Raw genomic sequence first — 21,331 nt, forward strand, 5'->3', positions numbered from 1 at the left:
TTTCTTTAGCCTGGAAGGGCGAAAACAAATTGCAATAGCGATTTCTTTCACAATGTTGAAAGTAAGAGCAATAGCTGAAAAAAAGCTCCTGTAAAGGCCAGTTTTATTCTCTTACACTGAGTTGTAATATTTTCCGTTCATACTCGTGTGCCAGGATGTATTGGGGGTCCCTTTGTATTGTGTTTAGTTATGCATATTGGTCATTTTTCATCCTCCTTTCTTGGTTGCCCTCTCTCTCAAGATCAGCATTTCTCAAAAGGGCAGGAACAAGGAAGTTTGAATGTTGTGAACCCCAAAAGCTTCTTTACATTGAGTCAGAATGCCCTCAGAGATAGGGTGACATGAGGCAAAGAGGGAAGGGATGGAAAGAAGTGGTATACTTTGTATGACTTCACTGCCAGACAGAAGCCACTACAGTTTTGTAGAAGTGGTTACTAATTGACTCTTTGAATAGCAGAAAACCATGTAGCAGGAGGATGAGGCTTAGAGATATTCTGAGTTTACTCACCCCCCACCCCCCATTCCAGTTTGCTAGCTGCTGTAATGTGATATACCAGAAACAGAACAATTTTTTAAAAAGGGAATAAGTTGCATGTTTACAATTCTAAGGCTGTGAAAAATGTCCAAATTAAAGCAAGGCTATAGAAATGTCCAATCTAAGGCATCCATAGAAAGATACCTTGGCTCAAGAAGGCCGATGGGGTTCAGGGTTTCTGTCTCAACTGGAAAGGCACATGGGCTAACATGGCAATGTCTGTAGGCTTTCTCTCCTGGCTTCTTGTTTCATGCAGCTGCCCTGGGGGCACATTCTCTTCTCATTTCCAAAGGTCTCCGGCCGCCTGGGCTCTTGTGGTTCTTGTGGCTCTCTCATGGTTCTACAGCTTTTTCCAAAATATTTCCTCTTTTAAAGGATTTCAGTAAACTAATCAAAACCCACTTGGAATGAGTGGAGTCACATCTCCCTCTAATCAAAGGTTAATACCCACAATTGGGTGTGTCACCTCTCCATGATGACAGTCGAATCAAGTTTTCACCCTGTGATACTAACAGGGATTGAAAGAAGCAGCTGCCTCCAGAAGATGGGTCAGGATAAAACAGGCTTTTCTAGGGTGCGTAATCCTTTCAGACTAGCACACCCCCTTTCAGAAATTTGCAACCTTTTCTGTTCTACTTTGGCAACTCAAGGTTGCTGCATATACACAAATATGCTATTTCCTTAGTTAGGTAGAGGGCATTGGAGCTGGGGGCAGGGGCTTTGCTTTCTTAACTCTTACCTGGGCATATTATACATATGTATTCCTTGCTACCAATGCCAAGATTGGGTAAATTGATTAGATTACATAATTTATTTACATCTCAGATGGTTTGATTTTTTTTTTTTTTAGGTTCTAGACATACTATCTGCAATACCAGAAATTTGCAGTTATTTGTGCTTCTCATAGTTACATCTCAGATTGTGACAAAAGACAAAAAATGAATTTTTCTTTTGAATGGGAAGGACTTCATGTGATGTTTTATACTTAATGCTTTGTGATGGTTAATTATGGTTTAGTCTGGATGGATTTTAAATAAAAAGTCTTCCCAGTAAAGTTCCCTATCTTATGTTTGAGAAGGCAGGGAGAGAGATATCTGGAAAGTTTTAACTTATCATGTCTGCATTCCCAGGAGAGACAGTAGACCACTCTTGATTTACAAGAGCTTTTTGAATTCTCCAAATCATGATTACCATTACATACACATTTTTCCTAAAGTACAGTAAAGGTTTAACTTACTATTTCAGTTAATCCTTAATGTTCTACTTAATGATTATAAAAAGCAGTACCAAATTAATTTCTAAGCTATTCAATTAATTTCTGCCACCAAAAAAAGTCTAGATTATACTTGTGGCATTACTGCGGTAACGTTAACTTTAGTTCATCTGAAACTCTAAAACTAAAGTAGTAGTGAGGAATGGTGGTAAGACCTGTACCCTTATGGATATAAATTCACAAACTGTGATCCAAAATGAGCTGGCTTCATCTGTGTTCACAGCCTGTTCTATAGCCCATAGTCCTTGTCATCCCTTCTACAGCTCAAAGGAGGGAAATATGGCCAACTAGTGCTCGATCACATGAAGGGTCCGAACTCTTAAAATTCATGAATCGACATCTATTCATAGTAGAGATAAGGTCAGCAAGGGCACTGCTGCTCTCACCATCTAATACTTTATGGAAGACTTTGTATAGGCTCCTGAATTTTCTCAAGAATCCTTTTTTCCTTTATGTTTTCATTTCAGAAACTACTCACATTTCCATTTTCACTTGTTTTTGTGCTGACCAGAACACTCATTGAATGTTTAAGAAATCTCTTTTTTCTGGTCATAAATTTGACCAATTGCTAAGTTCAACATTTTAATTTTTAACTTGTCCAACCATTTATTTTTCTGACCAAAACATGGCACTTTGTTTTAGACCTTTTCACTTTTTCTGAACTCTATCATTCGTGGTTTGCTTTCTCTTCTGGACCATATTTCTCAAGTAAGAAGAGTTTTATTATCAAATATCTGACATTAGTAGAAACAACATAGTTGCATTGAGATGTTGTTGGGTGGTTGGCGAGGCTCATTACCCATCCAACTGACTGCTCCTCCACCCTTTTCTTTGATTTAAAATTGTAGCCCACACAAAAATCACTCATAACAAGTCATGACTCTTTGGAGAATTTTTAAAAATAGAAAAAAAAAGAATATTAAATCTATAATTCACGTGTGTCAAGGGATCTACTGTATGTGTGTTGTTCGATCTTTTATTTCTATTGATATATTTTAAAATGGCATTTTACATATCTCTTTGTTATTTCTAGGGTATATTCCAAAATTGGTTTTATCTTTCAGGTAGTATACAATTTTGCAGGACTTCAATTACAGTTAAGAAATTGCTTTTAGTTCTTTATGCTGGAGACAGAAAAGCAGAAATGCTGGAGTCCTTTTATTCATATCCCTTGGATAATTCACTTCTGTGACCTTAAAGAGTAATTTATCCTCCTCAACCCCCAGAATTTCCCTCCTGAAACTCAAGGGATTTGAGGTAAAATCTGTCCCTTACATGTAAAGAACATTTATGTTTATTAATAAATGTGTCTGAAGTGTTTCTACCAAACCATGTTAACCTAACTACTTTGAAGGGACCAAAGGGGAGAAAGTACTTTGCCAGTCCTGCTGGAAAATCCTGACTGCCCATAAGTCAGCCCTTGCAGATGAGAATCTTTCCACTTAGTGCTAAATCAAAAGGAAGTTTTTCATATAAGGCTGAGATTCTGTTTGTAAAATCAAGTTGAAAGATTAGTGTATTAAAAACAAAGCAAGAGCATGCCAGGGTAGTTCCATGGTAAAATGCTCACCTGCTGTGTATTACATTTCACAAACAAATGAGAAAACAAACCAAACAAAAATTCAGCAAATGGTGCTGCAATAACGTATACTCACATGGAAAAAGAATGAAATGTGACCCTTGCCATACAGCATACAAAAACAAAAACCAGAAAAAAAAACCTCTTCTATCTAGTGTTGGGACCTAGGCATTATTTCAGCAAGAACACCATGTAAAACTTTGTAATGTTTAAACTGTTGGGAAGGAAGTCTTTCTGAATTAGAGATGTTTGAGGAGAAAAACTATTTTATAAATAGTAAAATGCTAATGTGAATTCATAATTTAAGTGTCAACTTAAGAGTCCGATGTCACAAGATTACTATAGGAAGCATTTAGGTCAGTGGGAATGGCAGATCTTTAGGGGGACCCTCATAACTGCTATTCAGTAGCCTGTAAGGTCAAAACTATTTTTTTTTAAACTTTTAAAATTGTATAGTATAACATATGTACAAAGCAAAGAAATAAAACGGTGATAGTTTTCAAAGCACTTTTCAACAGGTGGTTACAGGACAGATCCCAGAGTTTGTCATGGACTACCATATAATCCTCTTAGATTTTTCCTCCTAGCTGCTCCAGAATATAGGAGGCTAGAAGGCTTAAATATTTTATCATCACAATCGACTTTTTTCCTTTTTTTTTTTGTGAAAAATAACATATACAAAAAAGCTATAAACTTCAAAGCACAGCACCACAATTAGTTGTAGAATTTGTTTAAGAGTTTGACGTGGGTTACAATTCCACAATTTTAGGTTTTTACTTCTGGCTGCTCTAAAGTACTGGAGACTATTAAAGAGATATCAGTTTAATGATTCAGCATTCATATTCATTTGTTAAATCCTGTCTTCACTGCATAACTCCACCATCACCTTGGTCTTTCCATACTTCTCTTTAGGGGTGTTTGGGGCTATGGCCATTCTAGCTTTGCCATATTGGAAGGGTCTATTACTAATATGTGGTAGGGAAATCGTACTACCTGATGTTTTGGAGAGGCTATGGCCTCTAGGTTTCAGGACTTTTCTGGACCAGGGGCCCATCTGGAGGTTGTACGTTTCCGGAAAGTTACTCTAGTGCATGGAATGTGGAACCTTATACATTGCCCTAGGTGTTCTTTAGGATTGGCTGGAATGGTCCTGGTTGAGAGTTGTCAGGTTATGATAGGTAGCAGGGTCTATCTGAAGCTTGCATAAGAGCAACCTCCAGAGTAGCCTCTCGACTCTGTTTGAACTCTCTCTGCCACTGATACTTTATTAGCTACACTTCTTTCCCCGCTTTTATTTAGGATGGAATTGTTGATCCCACAGTGCCAGGTCTGGATTCATCTCTGGGAGTCATCTCCCACATCACCAGGGAGACTCACCCCTCGATGTCATGTCTTACGAAGGTGGGAGGGCAATGATTTCACTTGCAGAGTTGGGCTTAGAGAGACTGAGGCCACATCTGAGCAACAACAGAGGTCCTCCAGAAGTAACTCTTAGGCATGCCTATAGGTATCTGAGCTTCTCCACTACCTACATAAGCTTGACAAGAGTAAGCCTCATGATCGAGGGCTTTGCCTATGATTTGGGTGACCTTAAAGTTTGACACAGTATCAGGAAATTCCCTGATGGTAAGGTTTTATAGTTCCATATTCTTTTTCCCATCTCTCGGGGACTTTGCCAATACTTTTTGATTATCTGCTTAATATACTCTAGGATGTATCCAGGTATTACAATGATCTATACAGGATTAAAGGGCACTTTTTTATTCTGTGCTCCCTGTGTTTCATCTGTTCGAATGAGCCATACAGATAGGTTGAGTTAGATTATGCACTACAGAAAATTTCAGTTCCAGATCAAATAAACCTTCCTTCCATTGGTCTCAAAGAGTATGTGTGGTTCTAAAATATAGACTCTGTCATCGTTAGCCCTGGGTTCTGAATTACTTTAACCCAACCTGCTTGGCTTCATTCTTATCTCTGAATATCAGGTTATATTCATAAAACAGGCTGTCAGAATCCAGAAATAATAATCACCACTCTGGATTTAATGTGTCTGCTCTAAAAGCTTACAATCTAGGTCCCTGTTTTCTAATAAGCATTTTCTGAAGGTGACCAGACCATTCTTGTTCTTTTGTTTCTGGCTTATTTTGTCTCACCGAATGTCCCACGTGTTCATTCACATCATTGCATGCTTCACAGCTATGTTCCTTTTTATAGCAGCACAGCTTTCATTTGTAAGTACTGATCTACTTCTCCGTCAGTGCATCCTTCAGCCACCTGCATTCATCAGGCATCACGTAGAGGGCCCCAAGTCCACAGTCCATCAACATTCTCAATTTTAGATAATTTCATTGTTCCCAAGAGAAAGAAAACCAATAAACACACCCTCACCAAATAGGAAATCTAAACCTCCTCTTAATCTTGTCTCTCCCCCAATTATTTACCTCTGCTGTTGCTGTGGTAGTGCTGATGGTTTCCTTTTGAACATAGCTCATGGTATGCAATAGCAGTTTTCCCCCTGTACACTGAACTTAAACGCTCTTTGTGCAAGAATCGTATTTTTGAAGTAACTCTTGGGAGAACTAACACATATTTCTAATGTTAATCATAGAGACATGTAAGTCTGTACAACCCCTTTCAATCTTGTTCATCTTCAGTATGGTAATATTACTTATCGATCCACTAGAGAACCGCCTTCACTCCTATCTATTCCCTTACATTGGAGTTCAGCCTCATTAGCTAATGGTTCACCCATCTCTAGCTTCTATGTATCTCTAAGTTCCCTATATTCTGTATTATAAGCCTCTGATTATATCTTTACACTGGTCATAAAAGTGGAATCATACAGTATCTATCCTTTTATGTCTGGCTAATTTCACTCAGCATTATGTGAAATGCTCATCCATTTTATCATCCATCTTGTCATGTGTTTCAGGACCTCATTTTGTCTTACTGCTGCATAGTATTCCATCATATGTATATACCAAATTTTGTTATCCACTTGTATGTTGATGGGCATTTGGTTTCTGTCCATCTTTTGGTGATTGTGAATAATGCTGCTGTGAACATCAGTGTGCAAATGTCTGTTTGTGTTGTTGCTTTCAGCTCTTCTGGGTATATACCGAGTAGTACTATTGCTGCGTCATAGGGCAACTCGATATTTACTTTCCTAAGGAACCGCCAAACTGTCCCCCACAGCGGCTGCATCACTGTGCATTCCCACCAGCAGTGCACAAGTGTCCCAGTTTCTCCACATTCTCTCCAACATTTATAGTTTCCTGTTTGTTTTAATAGAAGGTCAAAACTATTTTTATAACAGTACTGCATTATTTGCTCTTTTCACTGTGTTGACATTTGCACTAATAGTTGAAAAGCAACAAGGGGTTAAACTGGTAGTGCTTCAGCACTGATGAAGGCACTGGTGCCAAATTGGTCTAATAGTTATTGTATTACCTGCCAAGCACTTGCAATTCAAAAAAAAACCCAATTCCACGGAAGAATGCTCTTGAAGAAGCCGTAAAATTTATTAATTTTATTAAATCTTGACCCATGAGTGTACAGTTTTTAAATATTCTGCATGCCAAAATGGAAAGTATGCCACAAAGCCCATCTGCTGCATACCAAAGTATGATAGGTGCCTCGTGTAAAAACAGTTGCATGATTGTTTTGGGTTGCAAGATAATCTCGCTGCATTTTTTGTCCCCCCCATGAACCACTATTTTTATTTGAAAGAATGATTGACTGATAAACTATGGTTGTTATTTGGCAGATATTTTCTCTAAAGTAAAGAAGAAAACAATTGACAGCATTTGTTACCAGTGATTAGAGTTTTTAAGCAAAATATGAAATTAGAAGTTTAGAAAACTTCTGCCACCCTGAGCTTGACAGTTTCCCAAAGCTTGAAAATTTAAAAAAATTTTTTATTATAATTTAAGAAACAAACATTATACTTAGAAACACCTGTATTAGGGTTCTCTGGAGAAACAGAATCAACAGTGAACACTCACAAATATAATATTTATAAAAGTGTCTAACGTGACCATGGGAACGCAGAGTTCAAAATCCACAGGGCAGACTGTGAAGCCGACGATTCCGATGTAGGGTCTGGACGAACTCCACAGCAGAGGCTCACCAGCCGAGACAGAAAGAGCCTGTCTCTTCTGAATCCTCCTTATAAGGCTTTCAGTGATCAGATTAAGCATTACTCATTGCAGAAAACGCTCCCCTTTGGCTGATTACAAATGTAGTCAGCTGGGGATGTAGCTGACGTGATCATGATTTAATTCTGTGAAATCTCCTCATCACAACAGACAGGTCAGCACTTGCCCAAACAGACAAACAGGGACCACCACCTGGCCAAGTTGACACATGAACCTGACCATGACAATCCATCCCTTGTCAATTTGGCAACTATACATACCACCTTAAACCATACCTAATTTCTAAATATAAAAAAAAATAAAATGCACATTTTTTCTTTCACCTAACAATATTCAACTGTCCTGCATATAACTGGAAACACATTAAATCTCTCCAGAATACAGTGCATATCCTTGGGTAATATTCGTTCTTAAACTTGATATCTTAAAACTTAAATAGGATAACATGAACAAAACAGCATCACAGTCCTTGTTTCTGTAACTGTACTGTGGTTGTAGTTTGTATTTATCACTACCTTCTTCCACTCCCCATTCCATGTTCCCTTTACCCTCAGCAAGCACTTCAGCTGGCCGTGGTTCTTTGCCTGGTGGGGTGACCCAAACCTTCATTCCTGAAGTTTCAGAGCCATTGGCAGTCCTGCCTGGATTGCGTTGTTGCAGTTTTCCATTGATTTTAATCACAGGGCATGGTAGTATAAAAGACACCCTAGGGGATCTCCTATATTCCAAGAAAACTCTTCTTTACCCCCATTATGTAGTTGCAGTCCTACTTCCCCCTGATAGTCAGGGTCAGTCACCCCAGACAATAACGTAATCCCCTTCTTGGCTTGTTGATCCAGTGGCATAAGTAGCCCAAAGTGACCAGGTGGCAGTCTTAGATTCCAGTTCAATGGAATCGTTGTTTCTCCTGGAGGAAGCACTCCCCACTTTGGAACTAAAACCTGTACACCAGCAGAACTCAGGGTAGCAGGGACAGGAAGCAAAAATTTTCCTAGTGGATCACTAGGGTAATAGTGAGTGGCACCACACCCATTTCCACCCCTTGGTTCCTGGACCCATGGATCCTGGCTATGGGAGAAACAGCACCATACAGCGGATTCAGAGCCTACACAGCTTCTTGGAGAACACTGCCCCAGCCTTTCAAAGTATTGCCACCTAGTTGGCACCGTAATTGAGTTTTCAAAAGGCCATTCTACCATTCTATCAATCTAGCTGCTTCTGGATGATGGGGAACATGGTAAGACCAGAGAATTCCATGAGCATGTGCCCATTCCCGCACTTCATTTGCTGTGAAGTGTGTTCCTTGATCCGAAGCAATGCTGTGTGGAATACCATGACGATAGATGAGGCATTCTGTAAGTTCACGGATGGTAGTTTTGGCAGAAGCATTGCGTGCAGGGAAAGCAAACCCATATCCAGAGTATGTGTCTATTCCAGTTAGAACAAATCGCTACCCCTCTATGAAGGGAGTGGTCCAGTGTAATCAACCTGCCACCATGTAGCTGGCTGGTCACCTCGGGGAATGGTGCCATATCGGGGGCTGAGTGTAGGTCTCTGATGCTGGCAGATTGGGCACTCAGCAGTGGCTGTAGCCAGGTCAGCCTTGGTGAGTGGAAGTCCATGTTGCTGAGCCCATGCATAACCTCCATCCCTACCACCATGACCACTTTGTTCATGAGCCCATTGGGCAATAACAGGAGTTGCTGGGGGAAGAGGCTGACTGGTATCCACGGAACAGGTCATTTATCCACTTGATTATGAAAACCTTCCTCTGCTGAAGTCACCCTCTGGTGCACATTCACATGGGACACAAATATGTTGATGTTTTTAGCCCACTCAGAAAGTTCTATCCACATACTTCTTCCCCAGAAGTCATTGTCACCAATTTTCCAATTATGGTCTTTCCAAGTCCCTGACCATCCAGCCAAACCATTACCAACAGCCCATGAGTCAGTATACAAACGCACCTCTGGCCAGTTTTCCTTCCAAGCAAAATGAACAACCAGGTGCACTGCTCGAAGTTCTGCCCACTGGGAGGATTTCCCCTCACCACTGTCCTTCAAGGAACCTCAGAAAGGGGTTGTAATGCTGCAGCTGTCCATTTTCGGGTGGAGCCTGCATATCGTGCTGAACCATCTGTAAACCAGGCCCGAGTTTTCTCTTTCTCAGTTCACTCTAAGGAACTCCCCAATAGGCCATAGCCCTGGTCTGGGAAAGAGAAGGTAATGTGGCAGGAGTGGAAACCATGGGCATTTGGGCCACTTCTTCATGTAACTTACTTGTGCCTTCAGGACCTGCTCTGGCTCTATCTCGTATATACCATTTCCATTTTACAATAAGTGCTGCTGTGCATGCCCAGCTTTATGGCTTGGTGGGTCAGACAACACCCAGTTCATGAAAGGCAACTCAGGTCTCATGGTAACTTGGTGGCCCATGGTTAGGCATTCAGTCTCTACTAAGGCCCAGTAGCAGGCCAAAAGCTGTTTCTCAAAAGGAGAGTAGTTATCTGCAGCAGATGGTAAGGCTTTGCTCCCAAATCCTAAGGGTCTGCGTTGTGATTCTCCTATAGGGGCCTGCCAATGGCTCCAGACATCATCTGTATTTGCCACTGACACTTCCAGCACCATTGGATCTGCTGGATCATATGGCCCAAGTGGCAGAGCAGCTTGCACAGCAGCCTGGACCTGTCACAGAGCCTCCTCTTGTTCAGGTCCCCACTCAAAATTCACAGCTTTTCTGGTCACTCGATAAATGGGCCGGAGTAGCACACCCAAATGAGGAATATGTTGTCACAAAAATCCAAAAAGACCAACTAGGCGTTGTGCCCGTTTTTTGGTTGTGGGAGGGGCCAGATGCAGCAACTTCTCCTTCAGCTTAGAAGGGATATCTCGACATGCCCCACACCACTGGACACCCAGAAATTTCACTGAGGTGAAAGGCCCCTGTATTTTTGTTGGATTTATCTCCCATCCTCTGACACACAAATGCCTTACCAGTAAGTCTAGAGTAGTTGGTACTTCTTGCTCATATATCATCAATATAATGAACCAGTGTGATGACTTGTGAGAGGGAGAAATGATCAAGGTCCCTGCAGAGAAGATAGATTATGACATAGGGCTGGAGAGTTGATATACCCCTGAGGTAGGACAGTGAAAGTATATTGCTGACCTTGCCAGCTGAAAGCAAACTGTTTCTGGTGGTCCTTACTAATAGCTATTGAGAAAATAGCATTGACCAGATTAATAGTTGCATACCAGGTGCCAGGGGATGTATTGATTTGCAGAAGCAATGATACCACATCTGGAACAGCAGCTGCAATTGGAGTTGCCACCTGGCTGAGCTTACAGTAATCCACTGTCATCCTCCAAGACCCATCTGTTTGTGCACAGGCCAAGTAGGAGAGTTGAATGGGGATGTGGTGGGAATCACCACCCCTGTATCCTTCAAGTCCTTAAGAGTGGCAGTAATCTCTGCAATTCCTCCAGGAATCTGGTATTGCTTCTGATTTACTATTTTGGTCAGTAGGGACAGTTCTTGTGGCTTCCACTTGGCCTTTCCCACCATAATAACCCTCACTACACGAGTTAGAGAACCAACGTGGGGATTCTGCCAGTTGCTTAGTATGTCTATGTCAATTATACATTCCGGAACTGGGGAAATAACTACAGAATGGGTCTGTGGGCCCCTTGGATCCACTGTGAGACGGACCTGAGCTAAAACTCCATTGATCACCTGGTCTCCATAAGCCCCCACTCTGACTGGTGGACCAGAGTGACGTGTTGGGTCTCCTGGAATTAATGTCACTTCTGAATCAGTATCTGATAATCCCCGAAATATCTGATCATTTCCTTTTCCCCAATGCACACTTACCCTGGTAAAAGGCTGTCGGTCTCCTTGGGGAAGACTTAGAGGAAGATCAGCAGTATAAATTTGTGTCAGTGTAACAAGGTTCTCCCCCAAAGGGACCTGGCCCCCCCCTTCATTCAAGGGGCTCAGGGTCTATAAACTGTTTCAGGTCTGGAAATTGATTAAGGGGCTGTGATTTTGTGTTTTTGTAATTCAAGTGTGACTTCTGTTCACTTGACCTAGAACTCTTTTGTTTATACAGCTCGAACAAGAATTTAGTAGACTGCCCTTCTATTGTATTTCCAGGTACCCCATGATTTACTAGCCAGCGCCACAAATCTCTGCGAGTCGTATAATTTGACACTTGCTTTGAGTTTGCTGTCTATTATAATAGGCATGTCCACCCTGTCTTTGGCAGTTAAGTGCTGCCACCTGGCTTCTGCCAACTCAGGATCCCATCGTACCCATTGTGTTTAAGGATTCCAGCTCAGTGACAGCAGTTCCTACAGAAATATCTGACCTACAGAGAAGTGCAACCACAGAGCTCTTGAGGGATGATGGTGCTAGTCTCACAAACTTATTTCTCACTGTTCTGGTAAAAGGTGCATCCTCTGGACATTCCTGGGGTGTAAGAGCAGGCTTTGCATGATAAATCCACTCTAACATCCCAATCTCTCTAAGCCTCTGGATCCCCTCATCTACATTGTACCAGGGCAGTTCTGGCATTTCAACCTCAGGTAATGTTGGCCACCTTTTGATCCATGTTTCAACCAACCACCCAAACAAGCTGTTAACAGCTTTTCTAACCGCTTGAGCTATTAACACTGAATGCAGAATCTCTGCTTAGTGGACCCATATCAATAAATTCAGCCTGATCCAGCCTTATATTCCTCCCACCATTATCCCACATCCTTAAAATCCATTGCCACACATACTCCCCTGATTTCTGTCTATATAAATTGGAAAACTCACACAGTTCTGTTGGAGTATAACGTATCACCTCATGTGTGATACTTTGTACCTCACCTTTAGGGGCCTGTTGGGACTTTAGTCTAGTTATAGGTCTGGAAGAAATGAGGGGTGGTGGGGGTGGGTCATGAAAAGAGTTAGAAATATCTTCCAAGCCATTTGCTTCAGGGCCTTTGTTTGCAGTTTCATCTGGTGAAACAGGATTAATCACTCTAGGGCTAATCCCTTCAAGTGGAGGTTGGGTGGCCAACTCCTCAAGGCAGGCTGGAGGTGGGGCAGTTATGTCCTCAGGGCAGACTATTACAGGGTTATCCAGAGAAGACACGGCATGATCTAGGGTTTCAACCTCACTCCTGACATCATTATCAATCCATATGTCACCATCCCGTTTTTCAGGGTCCCACCCCTTTCCAATCAATGCCCTCACTTTAATGGCAGACATCATGCAAGGTTGAGATTTCAGTTTACGTTGTAAAGTTGCTTCTCTAACAATAAGATTCTGAGTCTGATTTTTAGAGATCTCAAGTCTATAGGAAATAAGATTTTCCTTCAGGATACTCATAGAAACATCTGTATCTATCAGTCAGTGCTTAAGCTTCTTGTTTGAAGCCTTAAGCCCATGCCTTTCACTCCTTAATGTATCCTGTGTATCTAAACAACAACCAACCAACATCTCTATCCCTCTTATTTCTACAAAACTCTGTAAAGGTGTCAAAAACATTATCCCCCAGAGCCTGGCTTTGTACAAGTGAAGCATTAGGAGAATCGAATAGTGATATTTTGACTATCTCTTTTGCCAACTCACTCCATGGATTGGGAGTGTCATTCTGATTACGGGAATCAGAGTCCTTAGTGTCTTTGAGTCCAGTCAGAGTAGAAAACCATTCATAAAAACCCATTTTTAAGATTCTGTTTCTTAAGAACCACTCCTAGTACCAAGATGTATTAGTTAGGGTTCTCTAGAGAAGCAGAATCAACAGGGAACACTCACAAATATAAAATTTATTAAAGTGTCTCACGTGACCGTGGGAGTGCAGGGTCTAAAATCCGTAGGGCAGGCTGTGAAGCCAAGATCTCTGATGGAGGGTCTGGAGGAACTCCACATGAGAGGCTCACCAGCTGAGACAGGAAGAGCCTGTCTTTTCCGAATCTTCGTTAAAGGGCTTCCAGTGATCAGATTAAGCATTACTCTTTGCAGGAGACACTCCCCTTTTTCTAATTTCAAATGGAATCAGCTGTGGATGTAGCTGACATGATCATGATTTAATTCTATGAAATGTCCTCATCACAACAGACAGGCCAACACTTGCCCAACCAGACAAACAGGTACCATCACTTGTCCAAGTTGCCACATGAACCTAACCATGACAGCACCAAAAATGGATATTTTGTTATCTTAACCAGAGGCACATATAAAGAAAGTATCCATATAATCACTGTAAAACCTGTGCTTGTGCAGTAAGTTTCATAAACCAATTTAAAATTAAGGCGACAAGGAAAAAATCTACACGTTCTGAAAACAAAGTTCTTAAATTCTAAGTGTTGAACATTAACTTAGATACCATTTGATCAACTGATATGTTTAATTCACGTTAAAACTGTGAATGTTCTCAAAATGTCAAGTCGAAAGCTCTTACAAATATCTGCTTTGATATAGTAATGATCTGTGTTACTAAATATTTTCCTGATTTTAGGAAAATATAAAGATACAAATATTTTTACAATTGACATACGGAAATCTTAACCACCTACAGTGGATATCTTAGTTAGCTTATCCATAGGTATATTAAAAAAAATAATCATTGTAAAGCCTGTTTGTACAGTGTTTCATAAACCAATTTAAAATTAAAGCAAAGAAGGAAAAAAATCTATAAATACAGATATCAGAGTTAGTTAACGCTAGATATTAAACAGTCTCTTAAATACCATTTGATTAACTATCAAAACTGTGTGTTCTCAAAATATCAAATAAAAAGTTATTGTAAATATTAAGTTTGCAATAGTAGCGAGCTTTTGTTACTAAATAGTTTCACATTTTTGATTTTAGGAATTCATTTTATCTAATATTACTATAACTGCCTATAGTTTTTTTCAACCTTTTTTTGTTGTAAAATATAACCTATATGTACAAAGAAAAGAAAGAAAGAAAGGAAAAAAGCAGTAATTTTTAAAGCAGACCCCAAGAAACAGCTACAGAACAGTTCCCAGAGTCTGTCATGGACCACCGTGCCCTCCTTCCACATTTTTCCTTCCAGCTGCTCTAAAACACTGGCAGCCTTATCAGAGTCATAATAACGGAATCATACAGTATCTGTCCTTTTTTGTCTGACTTATTTCACTCAGTATTATGTCCTCAAGGCCAAACCTTGAAGAATTTTAAAATACAAAATGGAGATGATATTGAAGAATATGTATTTTTTTTTCTTTTTATTAACGGAAAGAAAGAAAAAAAAAAGAAATTAACACAACATTTAGAAATCATATCATTCTACATATACAATCAGTAATTCTTAACATCATCACATAGATGCATGATCATCGTTTCTTAGTACATTTGCATCGGTTTAGAGGAACTAGCAACACAACAGAAAAAGATATAAAATGTTAATATAGAGAAAAGAAATAAAAGTAGTAATAATAGTAAAAAACAAAACAAAACAAAAAAACCCTATAGCTCAGATGCAGCTTCATTCAGTGTTTTAACATGATTACTTTACAATTAGGTATTATTGTGCTGTCCATTTTTGAGTTTTTGTATCTAGTCCTGTTGCACTGTCTGTATCCCTTCTGCTCCAATTACCCATTATCTTACCCTGTTCCTAACTCCTGCTGGACTCTGTTACCAATGATATATTTCAAGTTTATTCTCGAATGTCCGTTCACATCAGTGGGACCATACAGTATTTGTCCTTTAGTTTTTAATATGTATTTTTGATAATTTGTAAGTCAGTGAACAGTATTTCCAGTTGGCCAAGGAATAGTGTTAGGAAACCATGTATGGGTAAAGATCCATTCAAAGTGCAAAACAGACAGCTGGATTTTAGTATAATAAAGTATGAAAAGTTCATTGATATAGTTTCAGATTCTACATTGCAGTTGATCTTTAAGAAACTCCTGTTTTTCAAGTTTTAGTGTAATATCAAACAAGGAAATCCAATGTGTGAAAAGACTATTAATATATTCTCTCCTTTTCCGACCATTAGATCTGTGAGAGACTTGAGTTTCTTTATGAATGTCAACAAATACAATAGATTGAATACAGACGCAGATGAAAATCTAGCCATCTTCTGTTACACCAAACATTAAAGAGATTTATAAAAATGTAAAATTATTTCTCTTCTCTAATTTTTTTGAAAATAAACTTGCTTTTCACAAAAATATATTCTTTATATTAACATGTAATGTATGGTTTTAAAATGAAATAATACATATTTAAAATTTTCTCAGTTTTAATTTCTGGTTTGGTAAAATTAGACATACAAACACTATACATCACATAAAAGATCTTTAAAGTCTTCAGTGAATTTTAAGTGTAGATGTATAGAACAGAAAGTTTGAGAGTGTTCTTTAGGCCGTGACAGTGGCCGTAGGTGCCAGTCATTGTGCACAGAGCGTGTTGTTCACAGATGAAGAAAGAGAGGGTCTGAAAAGTTAAGTGACTTGACCTGAGTTACACAAATAGTAAGGGAATAGAGAGTTAGGTTTCTGACCCACCACTTGTCTCTTAAAAGTTCTGATTGAAGAATTCCTGTTGTACTACACTAGGATCTGATGTAGCACTTAATATAGTTTTGTTATGCATAGATCATAAGCAATGATCCCTTAAAGTTTGTCAGAACAGTTATATGAAATTAACATGTCCTTATTTTTTGCAGATGAGAATATTGTGACACACCGTGATTATATTGCTAGGAAAGAGTGTAAATTGCCATAATTTTTCTGAAAGGCAGTTTAGCAATGAGTATCCAAAACCTGAAACAGGTTATCTTCGGACCTAGCAGTTCCTTTCAGAAATATTTCCTCACAAAACAATCGAACAAGTCCCCACTGATGTGTGTTACATGATGTATACTGTAGCATAATTTGATATAGAAGTAATTTTTAAATGATGTAAATGTCCAAGCATAAGAAATTGGTTGTTAGTTATATATAGTGTAATTATTTGTTATAAGTTTTGTATAATAGGCTACTTATAGCTACTAGGAATGATGGTTTAGATATTATTGATGTAAAGTGTTCACAGTATATTTAAATAATAAAAGTAGCTTGCAAAATTAAGTATAATACTTTGTATTATAGAAGTATAGAGAAAATGTGGAGGTATATACATTAAAATGTTAATAGTTATCTCTGAATAATAAGATTGTTGGGGATTTTTATTTGCTTTTTTTGGCTGAATTTTCTAATTTTCAGCTGAAAAGTTAGAAGTTATAAAATATACAATAACACATAAGGCTAGAATGGCTGAAAGGTTGGCATTAAAACCCGATTTTCCTAAGCCCTGAAGTTAGTTTTAGCGTTTCAGGCTTTTCGTGGTTTTTAATACTATTCTTAATGAATCATATTTTGACTTTAACTATAATCTGTTTCAGCTTGTATATGAATTTTTCATACGATTTTTGGAAAGCCAAGAATTCCAACCCAGCATTGCCAAAAAATACATAGATCAGAAGTTTGTATTACAGGTAAGAAAATTTTTTTGTAGTTCCATGTATTTGTTATTCAGTTGTTAACACTTTAGCTTATTTTCTCTTGGAAACAAAATACTTGTTAAAACATCCTGCAATGGCAAAGCTCCTTAGTAAATAAATATATATACATAATTGACTTTCTATTGCTGCCCATTAAAAATCATAGGTACCTTTATAGCTTATTGTGGTAGAAGTTAATTACATTTTAAACAGTGAGGAATGCTAATGCCAAAATCCCTGCAGTTTTCTTTCCTAAAGTTTAATTAATAAGGGATTTCATTTATATAACCCTGGTTTCTGTGAATCTTTACATAGTATAAAACTTATATTTGCATAAGATTTCTTAAGAAGCTATTGCATAGATCCGTTAGAACTGACTAGGCAAGTTCAGACCACAGAGCATAAAAACCTTTTATAAATAATCAATGTCAGAGTACTTGAGAATTTTTACTGTTAGAAAATAGCACAGCTAACCACTCGAAAATTCCCTAAAAGAAATTAACCCTTACCTATCCATTTGGAAGTTCTCAGGGTATGTATTTTTCCTGATTTCTCATTTTATATTCACACATCTTCCTTTTACCTGGGACTTGGGGTCCTTTCATGGTACTGAATTTTTATGCACCATTACGTTTCTCCTCTTGTTTAAATTAATCTCTAATGGATACTTGAGACAAACTGATATGTGGACCTTTGTACCTTCTTCTGAGTGATATATGGTGCTCCACATGTGGAAAAGAATAGTTGTCTAACTCCTAGTGGGCCAGAAAACAGAATTTCAAATTTAAAATACTGATTTGGCAAAAAATTGATCTCCTATGCCTAATAACCTTCACTATAACCTCATTAAATTCATAAGTTCAGAATTCTCCATATGTTAGCTTGAACTGCAGCCAATATTTTGACTTTAAAAAAAATTTTTTTGTTAATAAAACCAATAAAATACAACATGAGCAATCTTTTTTTATCACATAGTTCTATATTCATCATCATGATCATTTCTTAGAACATTTGCATCAATTCAGAAAAAGAAATAAAAAGGAAACAAAAATAATTCATATATACCATACCCCTTACACCTCCCTTTCATTGATCACTAGCATTTCAATCTACTAAATTTATTTTAACATTTGTTCCCTTATTACTTATTTATTTTTAATCCATGTGTTTTATTTTACTCATCTGTCCATAAAGTAGATAAAAGAAGCATCAGACACAAGGTTTTCACAATCACACTGTCACTTTGCAATAGCTATATCGTTACGTAATCATCATCAAGAAACATGGCTACTGGAACACAGCTCTACATTTTCAGGCCATTCCCTCCAGCCTCTCTGTTATGTCTTAATTAAAAAGGTGTTATCTATTTAATGCATAAAAGGAACCTCCATGATAACCTCTCTACTCTGTTTGTAATCTCTCAGCCATTGACACTTTAATTTTCCTAATTTTTATCTTCCCCCTTTCCGTGGAGAAGGTTTTCTCAATCCCTTGATGCTGAGTCTCTGCTCATTCTAGGATTTCTGTCCCACGTTTCCAGGAAGGTCCACACCCCTGGAAGTCGTGTCCCACATAGAGAAGGGGAGAGCAATGAGTTTGCTTGTTGTGTTGGCTGAGAGAGAGAGGCCACATGTGAGTAACAAAAGAGGTTCTCTTGGGAGTGACTCTTAGGCCTAATTTTTTTTTCATTTAAAAAAAATTAACAACAAATGAACGAAAGCATTCTTAACATATGATCATTCCGTTCTACATATATAATCCATAATTCACAATATCATCACATAGTTGCATATTCATCATCATGATCATTTCTTAGAACATTTGCATCAATTCCGAAAAAGAAATAAAAAGACAACAGAAAAAGAAATAAAACGAAAACAGAAAAAAAAAAAGATTATACATACCATGCCCTTTACCCCTCCCTTTGATTGATCACTAGCATTTCAAACTAAATTTATTTTAACATTTGTTCCACCTATTTGTTTTGATTCCATATGTTCTACTTGTCTGTCGATAAGGTAGATGAAAGGAGCATCAGACACAAGATTTTCACAATCACACAGTCACATTGTGAAAGCTATATCATTATTCAATCATCATCAAGAAACATGTCTTAGGCCTAATTTTAAGTAGGCTTAGCCTATCCTTTGCAGTGTTAAGTTTCATAATGAACCTCAGCCTGTTGCTTTGGTTGTCCCCACTACGCGTGAGAATATCAAGAATTCTCCACTTGGGGAAGTTGAATTTTCCCCCTTTCTCACCATTCCCCCAAGGGGACTTTGCAAATACTTTTTTATTCACTGTTCAAATCCTTCTGGAATTTATCGAGGTATCACTCTGGACATACCTATAAAATCTCATGCCCTACTCAAGGTTCCATGTACTCATGGTGTTCAATTAAACTGATTTTGACTGTTTTTGACACTCAAAAAACAGCAGTTTTATACGATGAATCTAATAGATTTCCAGGGGCAGGCTAGCTCTAGAATGTTGAGGACCATAGAGGCCCCTGAAATTCCCTGGATAGTAGTATGATTGAGTGGAGTCAAACCCAAAGTTCAGCTGTCGGCTCAGACCTGGCAAGGTGCTTTTCTGCCTTGCCTATGGGGCTCATTACCCATTACTGTAAACCTTACTTACCCTAGGTATGTAAGGCAGGCATTGAACTACACCATATGTTTAAGGTACATTGGTACCACACTAATGCATCGTGTCTCACACCTTAACATGGGAGGCTTTGGAAAAGTCAGGTTTGATATATAGAGTGGTAGGTAGATAGGCAGGTACATTGATCAGTGTGTAGTTAGTAGGTAGATTGATCCAGATACTTATACTAAGGGGGCAAAATGTGTTTCAGACCAAAAAAAAAATATGTATAATAGGCCTATGATTATACTGGGAAGGACCTTGATTTACAAAGTGCAGTATAGTTTTCAGATTACCTTATATGCATTATTTGAATTGATTTGTGAAACAATTTTGTAGACTGAATGTGACTGTATTTTTGTGCCCATTTTTATAGATGAATAAGCTGAAGTCTAGAAAGATCTCATTTTCCCAAGGACCTTTCCTCGACTGGCTTTCTGCCCACTCCCCCGTGATGCCTTCTTGTGACTCTCCTCATTTTAACTTGGAGTAGCTTCGAGGCAGGCAGAGTGCTGGCATCTTAGCAGTAATGAAATTACAAGGTTCTCTTATATTTATATTGAATTAGAGTTCTGGAGAGGATCAGATGGTGGTTCTATAGTAAAGACTGTGTTCAGTTGACATAGAAGCAGTAAATGCTGTGATCTGACCATTGAAGCCAATGTAAACACTAATGCGCCAAGCCCAGTGGACTCTCTCCATGATAGAGGGATACTGTAGACAGTAATGGTCTTAAATAAAAGCATTAGAGAAACCCAAACTTGGTAGGAACCTTTGGCATGTCTGTCTAGTTCTTTACCCAGTGAGTCCATTCCTTTGAGACCCTGGTAACGAATGGCCTCTGTTTAGCCTGTCTCTTTTTGCAGAATGGCCATATCCAAAGGCAGATTGCTCCATTTTTGTTAGTAATTTCTTTTTTATGTCGAACCTCTCTATAGTATTAGTATAACAGCAGGCCAAAGGCAGCCTTTCAGATCTTAGAATATAACTTTTGGGTTCACTTCTTGGCTCTTTTTCTTTAGAACAGTGGTTGCAACTTAAATGCTTTTTATAGGCCCATTCTTAGTAAGTCTGATGGCCAAGTTTAAAGCATGAGATGTACTGACTCCTACTGAAGAACATAGACTACCTCTTCATTCAGTTATTGCTATTTGTTCCTCCAAGAGAAACAGAAATCCAGATGCTATCTAGATTTTTATGTGAAATTTCCTGTATTTCAAAACTCCAGTTCAGGACTTCTAATCCCATCTGCCTTTTGGAACTCGCCCACTAGCTATGGTGGTATGTGTTCTCTTCACTACACTGAATCCCTACTTCTTTTAACTGTTTCTCATTTGCCAGTTTTGGAAGCCTATTTTCTGGATGTTTCCATTTGTTTTCAAGAATAGCATCTACATCTAAACACAATGCCCTAAGCCTAGTCAGTCCAATACAGCTTAGAGTTGGGTTTTCCATTCACTTGTCTGGACGCTAGGTTTCTCAAAGGAATGGTCTCATTAAGCTCTTCTTGCTGTTACATGGCACTGCTTGTGGTCTTAACTCCTAATTTAACTTTATGCATGTTGTTGTAAAAATCTCGTATTCCTTTGCTGTAATTTATTATGCAGTTTGCTTTTTTATCTAAGTGTAGGACTG

At 38.6% G+C, this 21,331-nt stretch overlaps 1 protein-coding gene across 4 annotated transcripts in view; it reads left to right on the plus strand.

The window, feature by feature from the left end:
• Nucleotides 1–21,331, plus strand: part of PPP2R5E (protein phosphatase 2 regulatory subunit B'epsilon) — a 244,110-nt gene that overhangs the window by 177,568 nt on the left and 45,211 nt on the right. For all 4 annotated transcript variants that reach the window (XM_077122431.1, XM_077122432.1, XM_077122434.1 and 1 more), the window contains one exon: nucleotides 16,952–17,044. In XM_077122431.1, coding sequence (XP_076978546.1) covers nucleotides 16,952–17,044 — 93 coding nt within the window. The remainder of the gene's footprint in view (nucleotides 1–16,951; nucleotides 17,045–21,331) is intronic.

The sequence above is a fragment of the Tamandua tetradactyla genome, chromosome 12, assembly GCF_023851605.1.
Source record: "Tamandua tetradactyla isolate mTamTet1 chromosome 12, mTamTet1.pri, whole genome shotgun sequence".
NCBI lineage: Eukaryota > Metazoa > Chordata > Mammalia > Pilosa > Myrmecophagidae > Tamandua > Tamandua tetradactyla.